Genomic DNA, 19,181 nt, shown 5'->3' on the forward strand with positions numbered 1-19,181 from the left:
CCCTAGTACCTTTGGTCGTTCCCTGAGAAGCTAGTTTTGCACCTGTTACGCTGCTTATAGTTTGCACAAGTTACATGCATTTTCAGTGTACATTCATCAAAGTAGCCCTATGGCACTGTTCAGTATGGAGAAAAAAATGCAGCTGTCTGATATGCTTTAAGATGATGGCTGACTGACAAATCCCACTCAGAGCTCCTGGAACAGCTCTTGTTGTTACCCTGAGGCATTGGGACCCCAATGGAAAAAAGAAAATGTGGTACAGATTTGGGAGCAGATGATGTATGGATGACTAAAGGGCAAATGAATGCAAAACAATAAGAGACAGAACTGCACCAAAATGACATGTAGATGTGCTCTTTGTTGCAACGTAATAAAAAATCAACCTTCATTTTTCAGTGCCTGGGGTGCAATCCTATACACACTTACCCATGAGTAAGTCCCATTGGACTTAATGGGTTTTACTTCTTAATAGGCAAGGATATGATTGTGCTGTAAGGCTGTAGTCTTATGTTCAGTTACCCAAGAAAAAACCTTGTTGAACTCAGTAGGAGTTACTTCAGATTAGAGATGCATAGAAGTGCTGTGCTGGTGTCTGGACCTCTAGTAGTGAAGCCTTTTTCTCAAAAGAGAGAACCTGCACTTCCATCACTGTCTTGCATCATTTTATTGGCTACTTACACTGAAATACTGTATGAAGGGTCTATGTTGTAGTATTATCAGTCATACGCTGCAATCCTAACCACAATTTCCTGAGAGTAAGCCCCATTGAACAAACTAGGACTTACTTCTGAGTAGACCTGGTTAGGCTTGTGCCCTAAGTTTAGATTTTTCTTTCTCTCTAAATAATCTTTTTAAAATTAGCGTTTGAAAATATAACCATCATTGCATAACGTGTGATTAAGTAGAAGGAAGGCTTTTATTTTTATTTCACATATGTGTTAAAAGAATTCGATCTGCAGAAAGAAAAATACCAAACGGGAAAATTAGTGTTGATCTTCCATTTAAAATACAACCATTACAATGTAATAAAATTAATCCAGACATTTCCAGGGCAAGTGTGGCTGACCTTTTGTTCACCAGATAGTGACCCCAGAGTGAATGAAAAGGGGCTTGTAGAGAAATGACTGTTGGCTTCAGTCCCTGGTATTTAAATCGTGTTCCCTAATCAAATGAAAAGCTGTCCTTTCTCTGTCAGGTTTCAGGATGCATGGTAACATTTGGCCTTTTATGTACATAATGTTAGCCTTTTTGTTTGCATCTAAGTAGAGACACCTGGAGCAATGTTAACATTAACCGATTTAGTATTAATAGCTTCATTATATAAGAATCTCTGATCAGATAGCTGTTACTTTTGTTATATTGCTGCAGCTTGTATTGTGTTCATTTTTTATCCTCCTGCTTGGGAACCAGGCAATGATTTGCAAACTTTTTTGTCTTGATTAATTAACCAATATAATTATCTGGAACCATGATGCAGTCTTTTGCTCAACAAAGCCTATGAGAGAAACAATAGTAAGTCTGTTAGTATGAATGCATTCCACGCGTCACAGATGCATTAAGATATTCTCAACAATGAGACGAAAAGCTGCCTGCAAAAGCAGACAAAGAATGCCATGCAGACTCTACACGCTGCGCATACCGCCAGGGACACACTGAGAGTTCCCTGGGACACAGATGCCTCGTTAGATTGCAGCAAGTCATCAGAGATTAATCCTCAGCCATTTGGTGCAATAATTTACTCATTCACTAGCTTTTTTAAACTGTATTGCTTACTATGGAAGATAAGTCTTTGTACTCAAATCATTTATTTAAACCTGCCTATTTTTTATTATCGAGTACAATAGCATTAATTATTTTAGTGTAATAATTAAAATGGAGCAAAAGTGGCAGTATGGGGAATATTAATTGTTTCATACTAATCTGAGAAGATCACTAGGCAACTTTCTTCCATATCTCTAAATCTAATCAGACTGGATTTCTTTAAAAACTTGATATATTTAATCTGCCCGTCTGTGTTTCAAAAAGCCATTCCATTTTCAATTCATAAAAATATATTAAGTAATGTTAATACTTGGAACAGCGATGAATTAAGAATAATCCACCTGGAGGCAGGATCATAATCTCTCTAGTAAGGAAGAGTCCTTCTGAAACTGGGCAAGCAGTTAGTCTCCTGGAGACGGTTGTCTTCATGTTTTCTACAGGGCAGAATCTTATCCGTTTATTTTATTTCAATTTATAGCCCACTACATCCCAAACACTTTTCCAAACTTTTTTTTTCCTGGGTCATGGATGTCAGGGTAAACATACCAAAACCTTTTGCAAGTTTAAAAGAATATTGGTATTGTGGTGTTAGTTCATTGTGAAAATGCAGGTGCGAACCTTAAAAGCTTGGTATTATAATTTCATCAGTTGTAAATGCCTTTATTAATATGAATGAAAAAGCTACTAGCCCAATCCTATGCTCTGCTGCTGTACTATAACAAAGAATAAAATCCAGGTGCAAGTCCTTTAGGCTTTTGCTCTGGCACTGGGAGCTGGGCTTGACCATATACCAAGATGGCAGTAGCAGCCTTTAGCACTGCTATGCTGGAAGAAAACTGGCAAATTAAAAAGATAAGTAAGACAGATCTGGACGGGAGTTATATTATTTTGCTGTAGGTTGCTAGCTCCTTGGTAGACAAAGATAAGTTAGATTATTTTGTGTATCCGTCAGTTTTCAACATTCATACAATACAAAACAGGACGGTTTTGGACACTAGTTGAAATAGTGTGAACTTTTAGTCATGACAGTTTTAGAAATCAGATTAATTGAATTTTTGATAATTTATAATAAATTAAAAAATCATATCATTTACATGTTGCAACCCTAATCTGCACAAACTTGTGCACATGTGCACAAAATATCCCAGGAAATACGTTGTTGCACAGGTAACAACTGCTTAAGAAATAGCAGAACTGACATTGTTGCACAGGTAATCACTGGCGTATCTGGGAGGGGTCAGGGGGCAAATGCCCTGGGGTGCCACTGGCGAGGGTGCCACTGCACACACACACACACCCGCTGCCTGTTTTCTCTCTCTCCCTTCAGGCCCTTTTACCAGGCCTTGGACGGCCTAAAAGCATCACTTCTGGTTTTTGTCAAAAACAGGAATTGATTTTTTAGGCCTTCCAGAGGCTTCGGAGGGCAAGAGAGGCACACTTGACCTCTCCAGCTCTCAGAAGGCCTAAAACATCACTTCCGGTTTTAAGAGAAAACTGGAAGTGACATTTTTAGGCCATCAGGCCGCATGGAGCAGCCTTTTACAGTCCTGGCCCTGGGCGACATAGAGGCCAGAATCACAACTGCAGGTAATAACTGTGTAAGAAACAGCAGAGCTGATATTCTGTGCTTGTGGTATAATTAATCTTTGGAAGCTTATATACACACTATCATAAATTCATGCCCCTTCCCACTATTAATTTACCTATCATAGAGAGCTCCATAGAATGTCCAACTTTCCATTTTTATTAATGAAGTGATTTATTTGGTGTTTTTATTTGAATTTCTATTTTTATCTACCATAAGTTGGGCTCAGTTTAGGCAATAATACTGTTTGTGCTCTCCATTCTTCAGGCTTTCTTCAGGCAATCACAACTTCAATGCGGCCATTGTGGGGTGAGGTTTGTTGGGGGGCAGGGGGAAGAGAACTCTATGCTTATGGTAATATTTTACTCAAATGTGCAAGCTGAGTGCACCTTACAGGTGCACACATGCAGACTTACAGCCCAATCCTATGCATGTCTGCTCAGAAGTAATGTCTGCTCATTGACCCCTTAGAGTCAATGGGACTTACTCCCAGGAAAGTGTGGATAGGATTGGGCTGTTAATCATAAACCAACATTAGCATTTTGGAATCCACAAGCGACATCATGGTTTTCATTTTTCCATCAATAAGTAGGTCATACCAAAAAAAGGTATCTACATCTACATACCAGATGTAGGGGAGAGCACCAGGATGAGGTCTCTTGTTATCTGGTGTGCTCCCTGGGGCATTTGGTGGGCCGCTGTGAGATACAGGAAGCTGGACTAGATGGGCCTATGGCCTGATCCAGTGGGGCTGTTCTTATGTTCTTATGTAAGGCTATTTTATCTACTGGAATAATCCAATAGAGAACCCAGACACAAGTACTCAGGTGTTCAAGATATGTATATTTGTTTATTTTATTTCTCCTTTCCAAATATGGTTCTGAAAATTGCAATATACAGCTGTTTCCTGCAACAATTATAATATCTAATTCTATCCTTAGGTCTCAGTCATGTCCAACTTTCCAACACTGATACAGTTACAATACAGCCCTGAGCCAAGGGAGCAAATATTCTCTTACTTTGAGGAGGCTTCTGTGACTACCTCCCGTAAACAGGGTGCAGCACGCATTCCATTGGCACGGCTGCATCAGCGCTGTAAAGTTGGATAGGATTGGGCCTTAAGACTTTCATTATGATATATATTCATTTTGGGACATAGTAAATCTGTATACAGTGATGCCTCGCAAGACGAAATTAATTCATTCCGTGAGTCGTTTCGTATTGCGAAAATTTCGTCTTGCGAAGCACGATTTAAAACAAACCAAAAAAAATGCAAAAAATTTCATCTTGTGAAGCACAGCCATAGAAAAATTTGTCTTGCGAGTCACCAAAAAAATCGCAAAACACTTTCGTCTTGCGAGTTTTTCGTTGCGTGAGGCATTCGTCTTGCGAGGCATCACTGTATACTTCATGTCTTTTTTCTTTTTTTCTTTTGGCAGGTGCCATTTTTTGGTCCATTATTTGATGGAGCAATAGTGACTGCAAAACTGCTGCCAAATCTTATACGAGCCACATGCATCAATGCCAGCAGAGCTGTGAAGTCCCTTATAACTCTTTATCAGAGTTTGTATCCTTTTCTGATAGTCTGATTTGTATCTAGTTCAGGATTGCTAGTTACATCTGCACTTCTCTTTGAGGTAGGTTTTAACAAGAATGTTTGGCCTTCTGAAAGGTTCTTTATGGCCTCGGAAAACATGAAATCTCTTGTTGGTAAATTCAGCCTGTTTGTTTTTTTAATAATTCATTTTTAACTTTACACTGAACTACTTGATGTATAAAGTGCAAGAATGCAACAATGCATTTGGCACAGCAAGATTCCGCTCTGAACTATAAGGCAGCAAAGATACTGGTGTTTGAATGTGAGAAAGAGGTACAGGTAATTCTTAGAATGTGAATGCCAGTACAGTAGAGGCTGTAATTGTTAAGCTTAACCTATTTTTACTATTATGTAATAACTGAAGTTCCATACAGCTGTGTTTACTATTTGCATGTTTGATATAGTCCCCCAGTTGAAAAGTCAAGAGGTTTAAAACACTACTAGAATTTGTTCAATTAATACATTCTTATTTCCATTCCATTACATATTTTTTGGTGTGATATTCTAATTTTGGAAACTTTTCTTTTGTCCTGTGTTATTTGACTCCTATAGACTAGTTTAGAAAAGGTCTATGATAGGTCTCCATAATTGATCAACTTAGCTGCACAGCCTACCTGCCATGGATTGTAGCCTGAGAAGTGCTTGACAAGCGTTTGCAGTCCCAGCTATGTAGTAAAAGCAGGAGGTCTACTGAATCTCTGGCAGAGTTGTCATACATTGCTATTGGGTCACAAGATCTCTCACATTCAGTCAGGCCTGGATGCCTGCATGACTACATTATCCATATTTGACAGTCTTCTGCCTATCACAATTGCTTGGTTGAATTTTAGTTATTATGGCAAGAAGAGTTGTGTGACTAACCTCCTAGACCCCTGTCCCATCATTGCTAGGGGTAGCTTGCAATATTCAGGGAGAAGTGGGATTGGTTGTCTTTTCATATCTTACATGTCATTGGATCCTGATGATCTTAATAACTATCATCAAGTTGTTAGTGTTTCATTTCGGGGCAAGGTGTTCAGTACAAGTGTTGGCCAGCCAACTCTAATACAGCCAAGTCTAGTTCCTTGATTAAATTGATTATCTAGACCCATCAATTAAGCTTCTAGCCTAGATTCATCCTCTTATATGACCTTCACTGGGGGAACAGGGGATTGCACACTGGTTTGCTTTCCTGTATCTCTGAAAAGTTTTTGCTACCATCAGCTATACCATTTGGACCATTCCCTAGTGCTAATTGGTGCACTGTTCTTCAATGGTTTTGTTTCTGTCCGTCCCATAGGTTTCAAGAATGATTCCTGCAGAACTGCATCTTTGACACATGATATTTGTGATGTGGGATTCTACAGGGTTCCATCTTGTCCCCTATGCTATATAACAGAAACCACAGGGAGAGGTTCTCCGGAAAGTTGAAGCAAAATGTTATCTATAGGATGATGATACACAGCTTTGTTTCCATCTTTGTTAGGTGTGGCTGTTGTTCTGAACTGGTTTATGGAGTTAATAATGGTCAGAATGAGGGGCAGTAAACTGAAGTTCAGACTGAGATGGTGCTGTGTAGATGATGATCTTTACCTTGTTCTATATATCATATCAATCTTTATTTTCATCTAGTGGTCGCTTATTATTTTCTTCCAGTGCTAAAGGGCACATCAGCAGTGTTGAGGTTCCCAGGGGTGCTGGGGGAGGGGGGGGGAAGTAATCAATATCTATGGATGTTCAATGTGAAAATTTGCCTTGTGCAATTACCTAGTGGTTCCCAAAGTCAAACTTTGGGAATGCAGTAAGTAGTTGCAGGGCAGCAAGGTGATTTAAAACTTACCTGGGGGGGGGTGCGCTGATTTCTGAGAGGGTCCTGGAGTCTCACAGCCCCCTCTGCAGGCCTCTGAGATGCAGCAAATAGCCACAATCACTGCAGCGCCATCAGGACACCTGTTTCTGGGCCACTCCACTTTAAGGGGGAATGGCTCTCTTCCTGTTCCTCTGGTGGTCCACCATGGGAACCACTGACATAGAGCAATTTCCTTTTTAGGCTCTCTTACTGCCAGAGGGCTTTTGCCCTTTGATATGTTGTGAAGTACATTTGTATCATTAAATAGATTCAGTGATTTCAGTTATATCCTATATGTTCCTTGCCATCAACCATGTTAGATGGTAGACTATTCAAAATCCAGATTTATACCTGAACTGGGAATTCTAATCTGCATTAGTAATTGTGAGCATGAAACCAGAGGGTGATGGTTATTCCAAATTAATATGGAACTCAAGAATGTGATATTTAGCATATATGACACTATATTCCCCCCCCCCTCCACCCAGGCATACATACTACTCTTAGCCTTGGATTTCCCTCCTTGGGAAGCTGGGAAGACTGCCTGCAGCCCTGAAAATGCAGTGGTTTCAATGCACTAAGGTAGGCAAAGCTATTTTTGGTTTTCCTCCACTTTCCCTACCTTTTTAAACGGTGTCCTCTGGATCCATGAATAATTGAAATCACAAGTACAGGATCTGTGGAAACTGGGGCTTGCCTGCATTTGCCTTTAGATTGCATTACCAAACTTGTATTTAACTGTATTACCAAACCATATTTTTCATTACATGAAGTAACAGATGGTGGTTGAAATACATTTGTGTGCCAAAATACATAGTGATTGAGAAATGATGAAATCTGATTTGCGATCAGAAGCTGATTCATACTCTGAAATAATTTTATTCCTGTAGAATTGTGATGAATTTTCCATAAACTGAATGCCTTTTTGTTTGCAATTTATTTGACATATGATCTAAGTTTACAGGAAAATGAACAGTTAGTCATTATCAAAGGGAAAAGATTGGGTACTACTTACCATCTATAGTTTCTTCTAGTCCAGTGGTTCTCACACATTTAGCACCGGGACCCACTTTTTAGAATGAGAATCTGTCAGGATCCACTGGAAGTGATGTCATGACCTGAAGTGACATCATCAAGCAGGAAAATTTTTAACAATTCTAGGCTGCAATCCTACCCACACTTACCCTACCCACACTGAGTAAGTCTCATTTACAGTTAAAAGAATATACATATTAGCTTGTTAAAAGTACAGGTCTGTAATATTTCCCCATATGCAGTCACAATACTAATGTAGCATCAAGTCTAATATATTAAAAATAAAATATTGAAATGAATGGGGACCCATCTGAAATTGGCTCGCGACCCACCTAGTGGGTCCCGACCCACAGTTTGAGAAACACTGTTCTAGTCAGCCTGTTGTAGCCAGAACCTTCTAGGCATGTTGGAATATGAGTCAGAATTGTTCCGCGCAGCCACAGCAATCTCTGTAGTGTCCTGAAGAACATTACAGTAGCTCTAATTGGTACTGTAAAGGAGTACTGACCTTCATTTTGAAGTGCAGTTTCCCTGCTGGAGTGGATCAATAGCTGAGCTGTCTGTCACTGCTGCTTGCCTTCTATTCTCACAGCAAGAACATTCTCCAGGCAGCAATCAATAGCTGTAATCTGTTCCAGCCTGTAATGACATGTGAGGCTTTTAAGGTGGTATTAACATTTGATTTCTCTGTGTGTGCGTGCGTGCTGTAGATTTGCAAAGAATTACTACATTTTATAGATAGTATAGCAATAGGCAGGCAGATATAAGCTGCCCTTGATATAGGTGCTGTTCCATTTCAGACTTCGGAGTCTCACATATGACCTTTAGAGTTCAGGCTCAAAACATACTTAGTGTTTTGCCACTCTGTCTTTACATAATTGTAACGGCAACTTTTTGGGCACTTCTTCCAAAAGATTGAGTGCTTTTCAAATCCTGTTCATGGATTCTAAATTTTTAGAACTGACGTAGAAAAAAATATGATGAAAGCACACACTTTTAGTCATGAAGAAAGGTCCAGTAGTATTAGAAGACTTTTATAAGTGTTGTGCTATGCTATTTGTATATGCCATAGAACTCGTGTTTTAGAAGACTAACTTCAGCCACATACAAGTAATTCTTCCAGCATGACAATATCTTGATTTTCTTAAAGTCTTAAGAACATAAGAACAGCCCCACTGGATCAGGCAATAGGCCCATCTAGTCCAGCTTCCTGTATCTCTTTCAAAATAAGCCAGCTCTGTGTTTAGTCTCTTAGCTACAGTCGCTAAAATGGCTAAGTAGCAGAGAAGGACCTTCAGCATTCTTAAAAGTAAACAACTCAAGAATAAACCTCCCCACCCAAAACTCTTTTTAAAGAAAAGTCCAGTTCTTCAGACTCATAATCAGATCGTTTTAGTCACCTGCACATTCATTTCTTCAGCTTCATGTTCCCTTCTCACCCCCATTCTTTCTGTTTTTCTGCCATGTGTTGTTAAGCTGTAACTTGCTTCAGTTCTTTCTTCTACATGTCCTTTCTGTGTTTTGAATCGTCATCTTTTGACTCCACCTGATATTCATCATGCTTTTTTTGTCTATTCCTACTTAATGTTACCCCCCCCACCTTCTTAGTTTGATACTTTTATTGCTAAGCCCGTGTGGTGCGTTCTTTAACTCAATTCCCTTTCCCCACATATCCTTTATTTGTTATATCCTTTAATGCAGGGGTGCTCAATATGTCAATCGCGATCGACTGGTGGATCGCGGGGCAAAATGAGTCGATCGCAGGCTTCTCTCCTGTCCACGCATTCCTGGGAGTGAGCCCCTTTGACTCTCCTGGGGCTGACTCGTGAGTAGACCTGCAGAGGAGCCACTGGCAGGCTTCTCTCCCATCCAGGCATCCCTGGGAGTGAGCCCCGTTGACTCTACTGGGGCTGATTTACCTTTCCCCTGTTTTTGCACTGGTATGTATGGAGATCTGCCCCCCCCCAACTTCCATCTGTTGGTTCTGTGTGCAAGGGGTTTTGCACTGGTCTTGCTGTGATGTCTATATAGAGATCTTCCCTCCCCCACAACTTTCCCTGTTTTTGCACTGGTCTGTATAGAGATCTGCTCCCCCCCCATTTGTATTGGAATCGAGGAAGATCTGGTGAGGAGGTAGATGTGGTGTCAGCAGTGGCCCCTTTAAGGGTAAGGCCTGGGCATCCAGCAGAGTGTGCTGCACAGCTGCAGCCACTTGAAGGCAATAGGGCCCTCAGGGATATAAGAGCACCTGAGGCAGGAAGGGCTCCACTTATTTATGTGAGTCAGCCTTTTCCTACATGAAGATCATTAAGTTCCACCATGACTGATGAACATTTGGAAGTGTGCTTGAGGCTGGCTGTCAGCAGCTACTATCCGGACTATGCAACCTTGGCTGATTCACTTCAGTGCAAGTCATCAAAGTAAACTCAAGTAATTACAAAAATGTTTATAGTTAATTATGTTATGTTGTGCAATATTGGCTCATGCGGTTATGCAAGGTACACCAACATACATTGTACACATAAATGTTATATGTTATGATGGCATGAACATTGTAAAAAAACTCTGGTAGATCTCCGGGCCTTGCTGGGTTTCAAAGTAGCTCTCGAGCCAAAAAAGTGTGAGCACCCCTGCTTTAATGCTTCAGAGGGGAGTGAAAGTACCTGACTATAGGTGATCTCTCTCTTTGGAGTGCACACAGTCATTCATATATATTTAAAAGTCTTTTGATAATGACATGATCAGAACTTAACTTCTTCACTAACATTGTCGCATGTCAGCATTCTCAGAGTACTAAACGTAAGCCCACATTTCAGCAAATCTCCCCCTCTATGAGGAAACTTCCATCTGAGTCTTGCAAAATCCAGAATGTCATTTGCTATTCTTAAAACAAATGACTTTTGTTGTTGTTGTTGTTGTTAAAGCAAATGACTCAAAAAGGCAAGAAAATATGTTGGAGAACAGCACTTGTGTTACAAGTTAAAAGCAATGTTGTGCTAATATTATGAAATGTATGAAATGACTGGCAGTAGATGGGTTAGGCCAAAATAGATTTTGCTACGTGATCCAACCAGTTCTTATGCATAAAAGATATCCTGATACAGCCCTATGAGGATAGGAATTGAGATTTATGGCTACCTAGATTGCTTTGAAAGTGGCTTGTACACTGAAGTTTTTACAGTACTATAGTTTTCTTATGAACTTCAAAAAGACTCGCCTTACAGAGTACTTTTTCCGCAAGTGGTACTGGACACAAAATTATAAAGTCATTTTTCTTGTTGAAGTGGGTCATATTCACATTGCTTCTTGATGCCCTGGTATTCTGCAATGTCTGTGTCACCGGTTACATCCAGCTGTGGATCTGACAATTGCAGATACTGTTGGCCCTGTATTGGGACCATACAGCTATGAAATCTAGTGAGTTTCAATTGGCATCCTTCAGTCTCAGAAGACTGTGGTATCGCGCTCTGAAAAGTGGTTCTAGAACAGCCTCTAGTGTGGCTGAAAAGGCCGATTTGGGAGTGACATTCCCTTCCACACTGGGAGCAAATGTTGTCTGTCCCTGGTTTGTCTCCTTGGCTACAGGCCTTCCTTCTTTGCCTCTTTGCCTCAGTCTGTTGGGCAAGTGTCTCTTCAAACTGGGAGAGGCCATGCTGCACAGCCTGCCTCCAAGCAGAACGCTCAGAGGCCAAGGTTTCCTATCTGTTGAGGTCCATTCCTAAGGCCTTCAGATCCCTCTTGCAGATATCCTTGTATCGCAGCTGTGGTCTACCTGTAGGGCGCTTTCCCTGCATGAGTTCTCCATAGAGGAGATCCTTTGGTTTAGTCAGTTTATTATTATTGCTTACCCTGAGTAAGTGAAGCCTCACACTGTTGGACTGCCTAAGAAAACATTAAAATTGAGATTGCCTCTTTAACAATTGGAGAGGAAGATCTTTATAGATGCCAGCATGTAGGACTGGAGAACTTCAAGTGGTGCACAACATGGTTTCTGAAGGAATCTGAACTGAATATCAGCCTCCTCAAACTGAATAAACAGAATAGGATCTCAAGTATCTTAACTAAACATATATACTGTTCTGAACTAAAATAATCTGTTGAGACTCTTGAATAATAACCTCACAAATGTTTCTTAAAAAGACATTTTAATGTTTGCATATATTTTACTAACCAGCTTAAATACAAAATTAGCAATGTATTGCTTTCTCCTAACTGTAACTTTGAAGTTACCTCTCCTCAGCTATCTAAGTTCTTATAGATCAATGGTGGCCAAACTCTCCACCACTGCGCAATGAAAATGTTGTCCCTGTTCGAACTGCATCTTACCATTCCGCCGGGTTGCTGCGTGTAGTCCTCTTAGATTGGGGGACAGGAACGCTCTGGGTAGTCGCATCTGTTGCCCAGCATCCCAGAAGGCTGTGCAACAGGATGTCCAGGCAGACACAACTGCCCAGGGTGTCCCTGTCCCCCGATATAGGAGGACTACACATGGCAACCTGGTGGAATGGTAAGGTCCACTCACCAGGTGGACAGGTTTGTCTGAATCCTGGATCCGGCCCCCGGGCCAGGGGTTTGGATGGCCCTGTTATAGATGATCAGTGGCTGATCAAACAGCAATGATCAATGGACACTGGTGAACTAGGAAGGGAGAACATATTCATTAGCGCTATGCAGAATTTCCTGATTTGATTTTTGAGTCAAATGTAAAGTGTTTCTGAAGACAGAAATGCTTCCAAATATTCACTTTTTTCATCTTTAATCCTTTTGCTGGCATTCAGTAGCATCCTGTCTAGTGCTTCTGCCAGAGCATTCTGGAAGGAGCATTTGAATTCTTATTCCTGGGAACAGTAACATGGACAATTCTAACCAATAAAGGGCCACTTAGTATCAGGGTGCAGTCATGGCATTTATTTAAAATATTTCTGTTCTGTCTTTTGATTCCACTTAAGGGACCCCAGCAGTGACTTACAGCAAGGTTTATATAGTAAAGGCAGAAACAGTTATTAATTACATTTACTAATTACAGTGGGCCTTCCTTATCCGTGGGCTCAGCATCCATGGATTTGAATGGATGCCGGACCTCTGGCTGGAGGACCTCAGAGGACCTCCCAGATATGACCAGAAGTGTCTTCCAGTCATGTCCGGGAGATCTTCCTAGTCGTGGGTAGATCCCATTTGTAACGTCTGCAAACTTGTCTGGTAGTGCCATAATGTTCAAGTTTTTTGGAAGGCAACTATCTCTGTGGTCTATTAGTTGGTGTAGTGATTCGTTGGTGTATTGATCTATTAGTGGTGTATTAGTTGGTGTCTTTTGCTCATAGCTGTCTGGTTGAACAGTTTATGAAAGCACTGATGTATAATATCTGTATATTAATATCTGTTCTTTTGTATGCATGGCTGCAGATTAGAATGGATAAAATGAATGCTTAGGCAAGATCTCCAAAAGTCTTTGCATCCATAGGAACTACAATGGAACCTATAAGAGCTTGTATCAATTATTAGACGTTTTCTTTCTAGTCAGCTCAGTTTTTCCAGGCATGTAATACCTGCTGTTAAGACATGTACCAACATAGATTTCTGCCCTTTTCTTAACATACCGTTTATCTGTATAAGTAGCACTGGCAGAAGCTCATAGTTATGCTCCTCTGACAACCTGTTCCTATAAGCATGTACTAAGCTATGAAAAATACCTCTATTTAAGAAGCAATTATTTCCCACCAATATGTTCCAACTTGTATAAATAATAAAAATTACTGGGTTGTTTCTAATCCTTTTGGAATAGATATGCCTCTGAGAAGCTACTGTACAGGGTGGCCCTCATTAACCACAGGGGTTCCATTCCTAGAACCCCCACAGACACCAAAATCCACGAATGTTCAAATCAGTAGATTTGGGCACCCCAAACCCTCCGAACCAACCCGGTTTTTGGAAATCACATTTTTTGCCCCTCTGAATGTCAGGGAGGCTGTGCACTGCCTCCCTGGCCAGAAGGCCCTCCAGACATGACTGAAGCATGGCCCCATAGATATTGAGGGCTGCCTGTATTTCATTTTCATGAACCAGTCTGTCCTTTGTGGATGTCACTTGTTGGGCTTTGCCCAAATTCCAGGCATTGAGCAGAGAATCTAGAGACTCAGGGCCCAATCCTATCCAACTGATAGGGCCCAATCCTATCTGATGCCAGTGCAGCCACAATGCAGCCCCGAGGAGTGGGAACAAGCATTCCCTTTGCTGGAGGAGGTCTCCATGAAAGCCCCCCTACTAAAAAGTGGAGCACGTGCCCTGCTGGCATGGCTGCACCAGTGCTGGAAAGTTGGATAGGATTGGGCCCTCAATCCTTATGAGCGGTGTTCAGAAAATATGATTCATTCAAACTGGAGCAGGATGACATGTACAAAAATGTCCTGTTGTTTCTCTGAATTTCTGCCTGTCACATAGGGGTTCAGCAAATGAAAAGACAACATAAGTAGGCATGTGCTGTGGTAAAACTGTGGGGTATAAATTCTGGCAACCTAGATTTTATCACTTGCCCTGCCTTTTTATTAAAGAGCACCTGGTTCCTGCCATTTCCCCATATCTATCACAGCCTTCCATAGTATGAAAAGAGTGGCCAGTTTCCAAGATGGCAGCCATACATGGGGTATAAAAATTGGTAACCTAGATGTTTCATAAAGCAATACAGGTGTCCGCAGCTTAACAACCTTCTGCTTATATGATGGTGATTAAAGCACAAAAAAGAGGCTCTTAATTGAGGCAGTCCGGACACCCATAGCCTGCAGCAGAGTGTCTGTTTACACAACAGAGAGGCCCTTATTTGCAAGACTAGGCAATCAGTCTCCATTAGCCTGTACAGCCAGCTCATTTCTGGCAGGGAGTGTCTGTTTACACAACAAAGGCACTAGATTGGGCTGAATGTTCACTTAACAACCTAATCGCATAACAGGGATTGGATAACGTATCATTAAGTGGTGCACACCTGTACTTGGTTGTCACTAATTCGCCCCAAAATGCCTTCACCAAGTTTTGTAAAAGCTTTTATGGACACTTCAGTGCTAAATTAGCAGTAGGTTTTCTTAAAAATGAGGCAACTTGTATAGTATGATGTCTTGCTATTGCATTCTTTTAGTAAACCTCATTCATTATTTGTTCCCTTGAGAATTAAGTCAAAACAAATCTATGAAGTTAATAGCCCAATCGTAACCTGTGCTGGAGCAGGCAGGCTGAGTGACCTGTGCTGTATGCAGGTTAGGAGGTAGCTGCAGAGCAACTTGGAGTAAGTGGATATTTTTACCTTTATCCTTACCCTATGGGGCTACTCAAATCTGTGTCAGTTAAATCGCTGGCGCAAATCCAAGCAACCCATGTGAGGCTCCAGGGGCCAGGAATAGGGGATAGGATTTGGCCTGCACTGTCACAGCAGATCCCACCCCTCTCCAGGGCCTGATCTGCCTCCTGTCTCGTACTTCCCCTGCCCAGAAATGCTCTCTCCTCACCCCCAGAATACCCTTCCACCAGCCAGTTGCGTGCCTGCCATAGAGCTCCCTGGGGCAAATGCCCTAGGCGCCAGCCACCAGAACCCTGCAGAAGCCGCTCTGAGGCTCCCGACAGGGCCGGAAACTGTGATTCCAGTTTGCCAGAAGCACAGTTTATACCACCGGGGAACCTCACAGAGGTTTCCCCAGCATGGGAGGAGGTCGCACAAGGCTCCGTGAGCCTCTAGTGAGAGGGGGGTGGATTTCTGTGCGGGGGGGCCATCGCTGAGCTTTGCCCCAGGCACAAGGCTGTTGAGGTCCACGGCTGCCGCCACCCCCTGTACTCACCTGTTCAGGCTGGCACAAACCTCCTCCAGGGCAGGTTGAAGCGCTGGCAGGCCAGCACATTTCCTTGTACCAGTCTAGCGAACTCTGGAATAGCCACAAACATTTGCTACAATCCTGGGACAGTGCAGGGGGCCTGCACCAGCTTACCAGTAAGTTCAGATTGTGCTTTTAATAAGATTTCTCAGCACTTGAAAACATCATCTTGCAGTGACAGCATAGCAAGCATTTTTTTAAAAAGCTTCAAATGAGTTGATATCAAATAAAGTACTTTCATATTTTATTGGAAAGGAAAGAGAGGGTTGTGCATATTTAGGATGAGATTTAATTAATGCCAAATGTCTGGTTTTGTTTAACCTTAATCAGCAAATATGAGGTTATATGAGCTATCGCTAAAGAACTAGCTATGCTGATCCTGACATGCTAAATTACAGTCCAGCACATAACATTAGAGAACAGTTTCTTATTATTTGTGTTAATGGCCTTGTTCTGAATTTTGTTTACTTTTGCATTATAATGTTTTTTTACCTAACTCAACTAAAACCAATTGTGTAATGTTGAAACAAGATGTGCATCTAGTTCAACCTAACTGTTGGCTTTACTGGCTCAGGAATGTACCATATATATGTTTTTTAAGAAATGGAAGAAACTGAAAACAAAGATGCGTTAAGTACAAATATGATCCTGGGGTAATTGGTATTTATCAGCTCCTTGGTTTTGTGGCCTGAGCTTCAGTATTTATGATTTCAAATAGGGAAATAAAAAATCCCAAGGTTGGATTGCATGAACTAGTCAATTTGAATGAATTTGATATTCCCCCCCCCCCTTTGAGGCTTGCATTGTGATTTAGCACACACATTCTCATTAACATTCTAACTCTGTATTGCCATTGCTTCTTGGTAGCTTACCAGCTGTTCCTGCTGCTAGTTACAATGTCTGATGTGTTCAGATCACTGGGTTCCTGTACTCACCACAGAGAAGAGACAGTCTTTCCATTGGGGATATCCACGTGTCTGCCTGTCAGCAATGGCACCGAATAAAGTAATAGGTCCTCGCATGGCATATGGTGTCTGGGTTCATACAAGATGCAAAACTATTCTGCCACTAATGCACAATGACTCATAGCATTGCTAATTTTTCTAACAAAAGCCCACTTCCACACCCACACTTTTAACCCCTCAGGCTAAAAAGCTTCTGCTTTGGAAATGTTCGAAGGCAGATTCTTGGCCAAACTCGGGATTAAACTGTATTTGAAAGATTTTGCAATAAATGTGTTTGTACCTGTCCCAAAAATAATAATTTTCTGTTCTAAATCATACCTGCACATTACAGGTTTGTAGCTAAGACTGAAGCTGACAAAACTGAAATTAAATGCAGATAGGTGGCTGTCTGATTTGACAATGTGTCAACCTGAACTGGTTGCACTCCCACAGTGACCCATGCCTGTTTCACTGCAGTTGGATTACTACATTTCCTCGATGGGTCTTCAATCCTTTTGAAGACCCTCAAGAAATCCCCACTTTTGCAAAATGTAGCTACTCACTTTTGCAAATGCATTCAGTTGCAACTGTAACTAAATGGTAGTAATTCAACTCATCATCATTGAGTGACCAGTTAATTACCATTGAGTTACCAGTTAGTTTCTGCGCATGATCCAGGGTGCTGGTTATTACCTTTAAAGCCTTACATAACTGAATATCTGAAAGACCATATTCCACTATATCAGGGGTGCCTAAACCCAGGCCTGGGGGCCACTTGTGGCCCTCAGGGGCTCCCAATCTGGCCCTCGGGAAGCCCTCAGTGTCCAATGAGCCTCTGGCCTTCAAGAGACTTACTGGAGCCTGTGCTGGCCCAACGCAACTTCTCTCAGCATGAGGACGACTGTTTGACCTCTCACCTGAGCTGTGGGACGAGGGCTTCCTCCACTACTTGCTGTTTCACATCTGTGATGCAGGAGTGGCAGCAAATGAAAGGCTGGCCTTGCTTTGTGTAAGGCCTTTTATAGGCCTTGAGCTACTGTAAGACTTTTATTCAGTCATATAAGTTCCATCTCTAATAAATTCATTTATGTAAATTTCAACTTTTAAATGTAAATTAACTCTTTTTTTCCTGGCCCCGAACACAGTATCAGAGAAATGATGTGGCCGTCCTGCCAAAATGTTTGGACACCCCTGCACTATATGATTCTACCCTTCATTAAGATTGGGAGGGGGAGACCCCTTACATGTTCCACTGTCCTCTGAGGCTTGGTTGGTGATGACACATGAGAGGACCTCCTCAGCAGCAGCCCCCCAAAATGTGGAATTCCCTGCCTTATATTAGGTTATCTCCCTCATTGCCAGCATTTTGCCAGAAGTTCTTACTCTATCAATATGCTTTTTCTGGGTTGGTTTTATTTTTATTTCTCTATTAGATTTTGTACTAATTGCTGCTGCGTTCCATTGCATTTTGTTGTTAATAGAGTGCTAATAGATGTTGTAAATCACCTTAAGTCTCCAGAAGGAGAAAAGCAGAGTAGAATCTTTTAAATAATTATTCCATATTGATTAGATGGAAAGAGGTCCATTCAATTAAGGGTCCTTTCAGAACTATTTTATCACAAAGTAGTAAAGAATCTAATAACTGTGCAAAAGAGTGAATATTGGCAAGTGAAGTTTTTAGTGAATGCATGAATTTGTGCTGGATAGACTTTTTTGATGGTTAGTTTCAGCTGCACTACTGCAGAACAAAAGTTCAGGTCACTGCAGCTAAAATCACACTATCAGAAGCATGGGAAGGAGTGCTCACTTGCCACTAAAAGGGCTGACACAGCCCTGAGGCAAATTAGACAATTGCCTGGGGTACCTCCAAGGGAACCTGACTTAGGGCCCAGTCCTAGCCAACATTCCAGCACTGATGCAGCCATGCCACTGGGGAATCCGCTGCATCTCGCAGTGGGCCCTTAGTTATGTAAATAAAACTTTCATATACAAAATACTTTTGCTTATCTAGGTAAATGGGGAAATGCCAAATACTAGATTTTTCTAGATAAAACTAATTTTGGGGATAAGTTCCTAATTATGGAACTAGAAAACAACTTGCTTCACCTGTCTGAAATGAGCCAGTTATTATTCCTAACACCAACCCCAAAAGATAGGAATCTGAATAATAACTAGAATCCAGGACTGCAATCTAGTTTCTTATAGAGCTGGGTATTGCTCAGCATACTGTTATGTTAGGGCTAGATTGCTAGCCCGCACAAAAACCAAGAGTAAAACACATATTTGATGTTGCAATGTGTTTAAAAATATGAATTGCTTGTTCTTGTTCTATGATAACTGACTTTCACAACTGCAGTTTTGGGGGAATGGGGGAGGTTGCTAGAATTCATCAATTTTATATCACGTGTAAGGAGTTGTGCAAATATCTCAAGCCTTTTTCCCCAGAGGTTGAAATAGATTGTTGTTTTATTCCTAATTAGGTTTTGCACTGCCTGTTGTTCTTTGTGTTACCATGCTTGACATGTAACCACAATTATTCAGCCTGTCTTATAGGTATCTCTAATTGTGATTGATGTAT

At 41.3% G+C, this 19,181-nt stretch overlaps 1 protein-coding gene across 4 annotated transcripts in view; it reads left to right on the forward strand.

Moving 5' to 3' along the window:
• The window catches only part of RALGAPA2 (Ral GTPase activating protein catalytic subunit alpha 2), a 190,102-nt gene that overhangs the window by 124,479 nt on the left and 46,442 nt on the right, over window positions 1–19,181 (forward strand). For all 4 annotated transcript variants that reach the window (XM_066622986.1, XM_066622982.1, XM_066622983.1 and 1 more), the window contains one exon: window positions 4,786–4,913. In XM_066622986.1, the coding sequence (XP_066479083.1) occupies window positions 4,786–4,913 (128 nt within the window). The remainder of the gene's footprint in view (window positions 1–4,785; window positions 4,914–19,181) is intronic.

Source organism: Tiliqua scincoides, chromosome 4 (assembly GCF_035046505.1).
Source record: "Tiliqua scincoides isolate rTilSci1 chromosome 4, rTilSci1.hap2, whole genome shotgun sequence".
NCBI lineage: Eukaryota > Metazoa > Chordata > Lepidosauria > Squamata > Scincidae > Tiliqua > Tiliqua scincoides.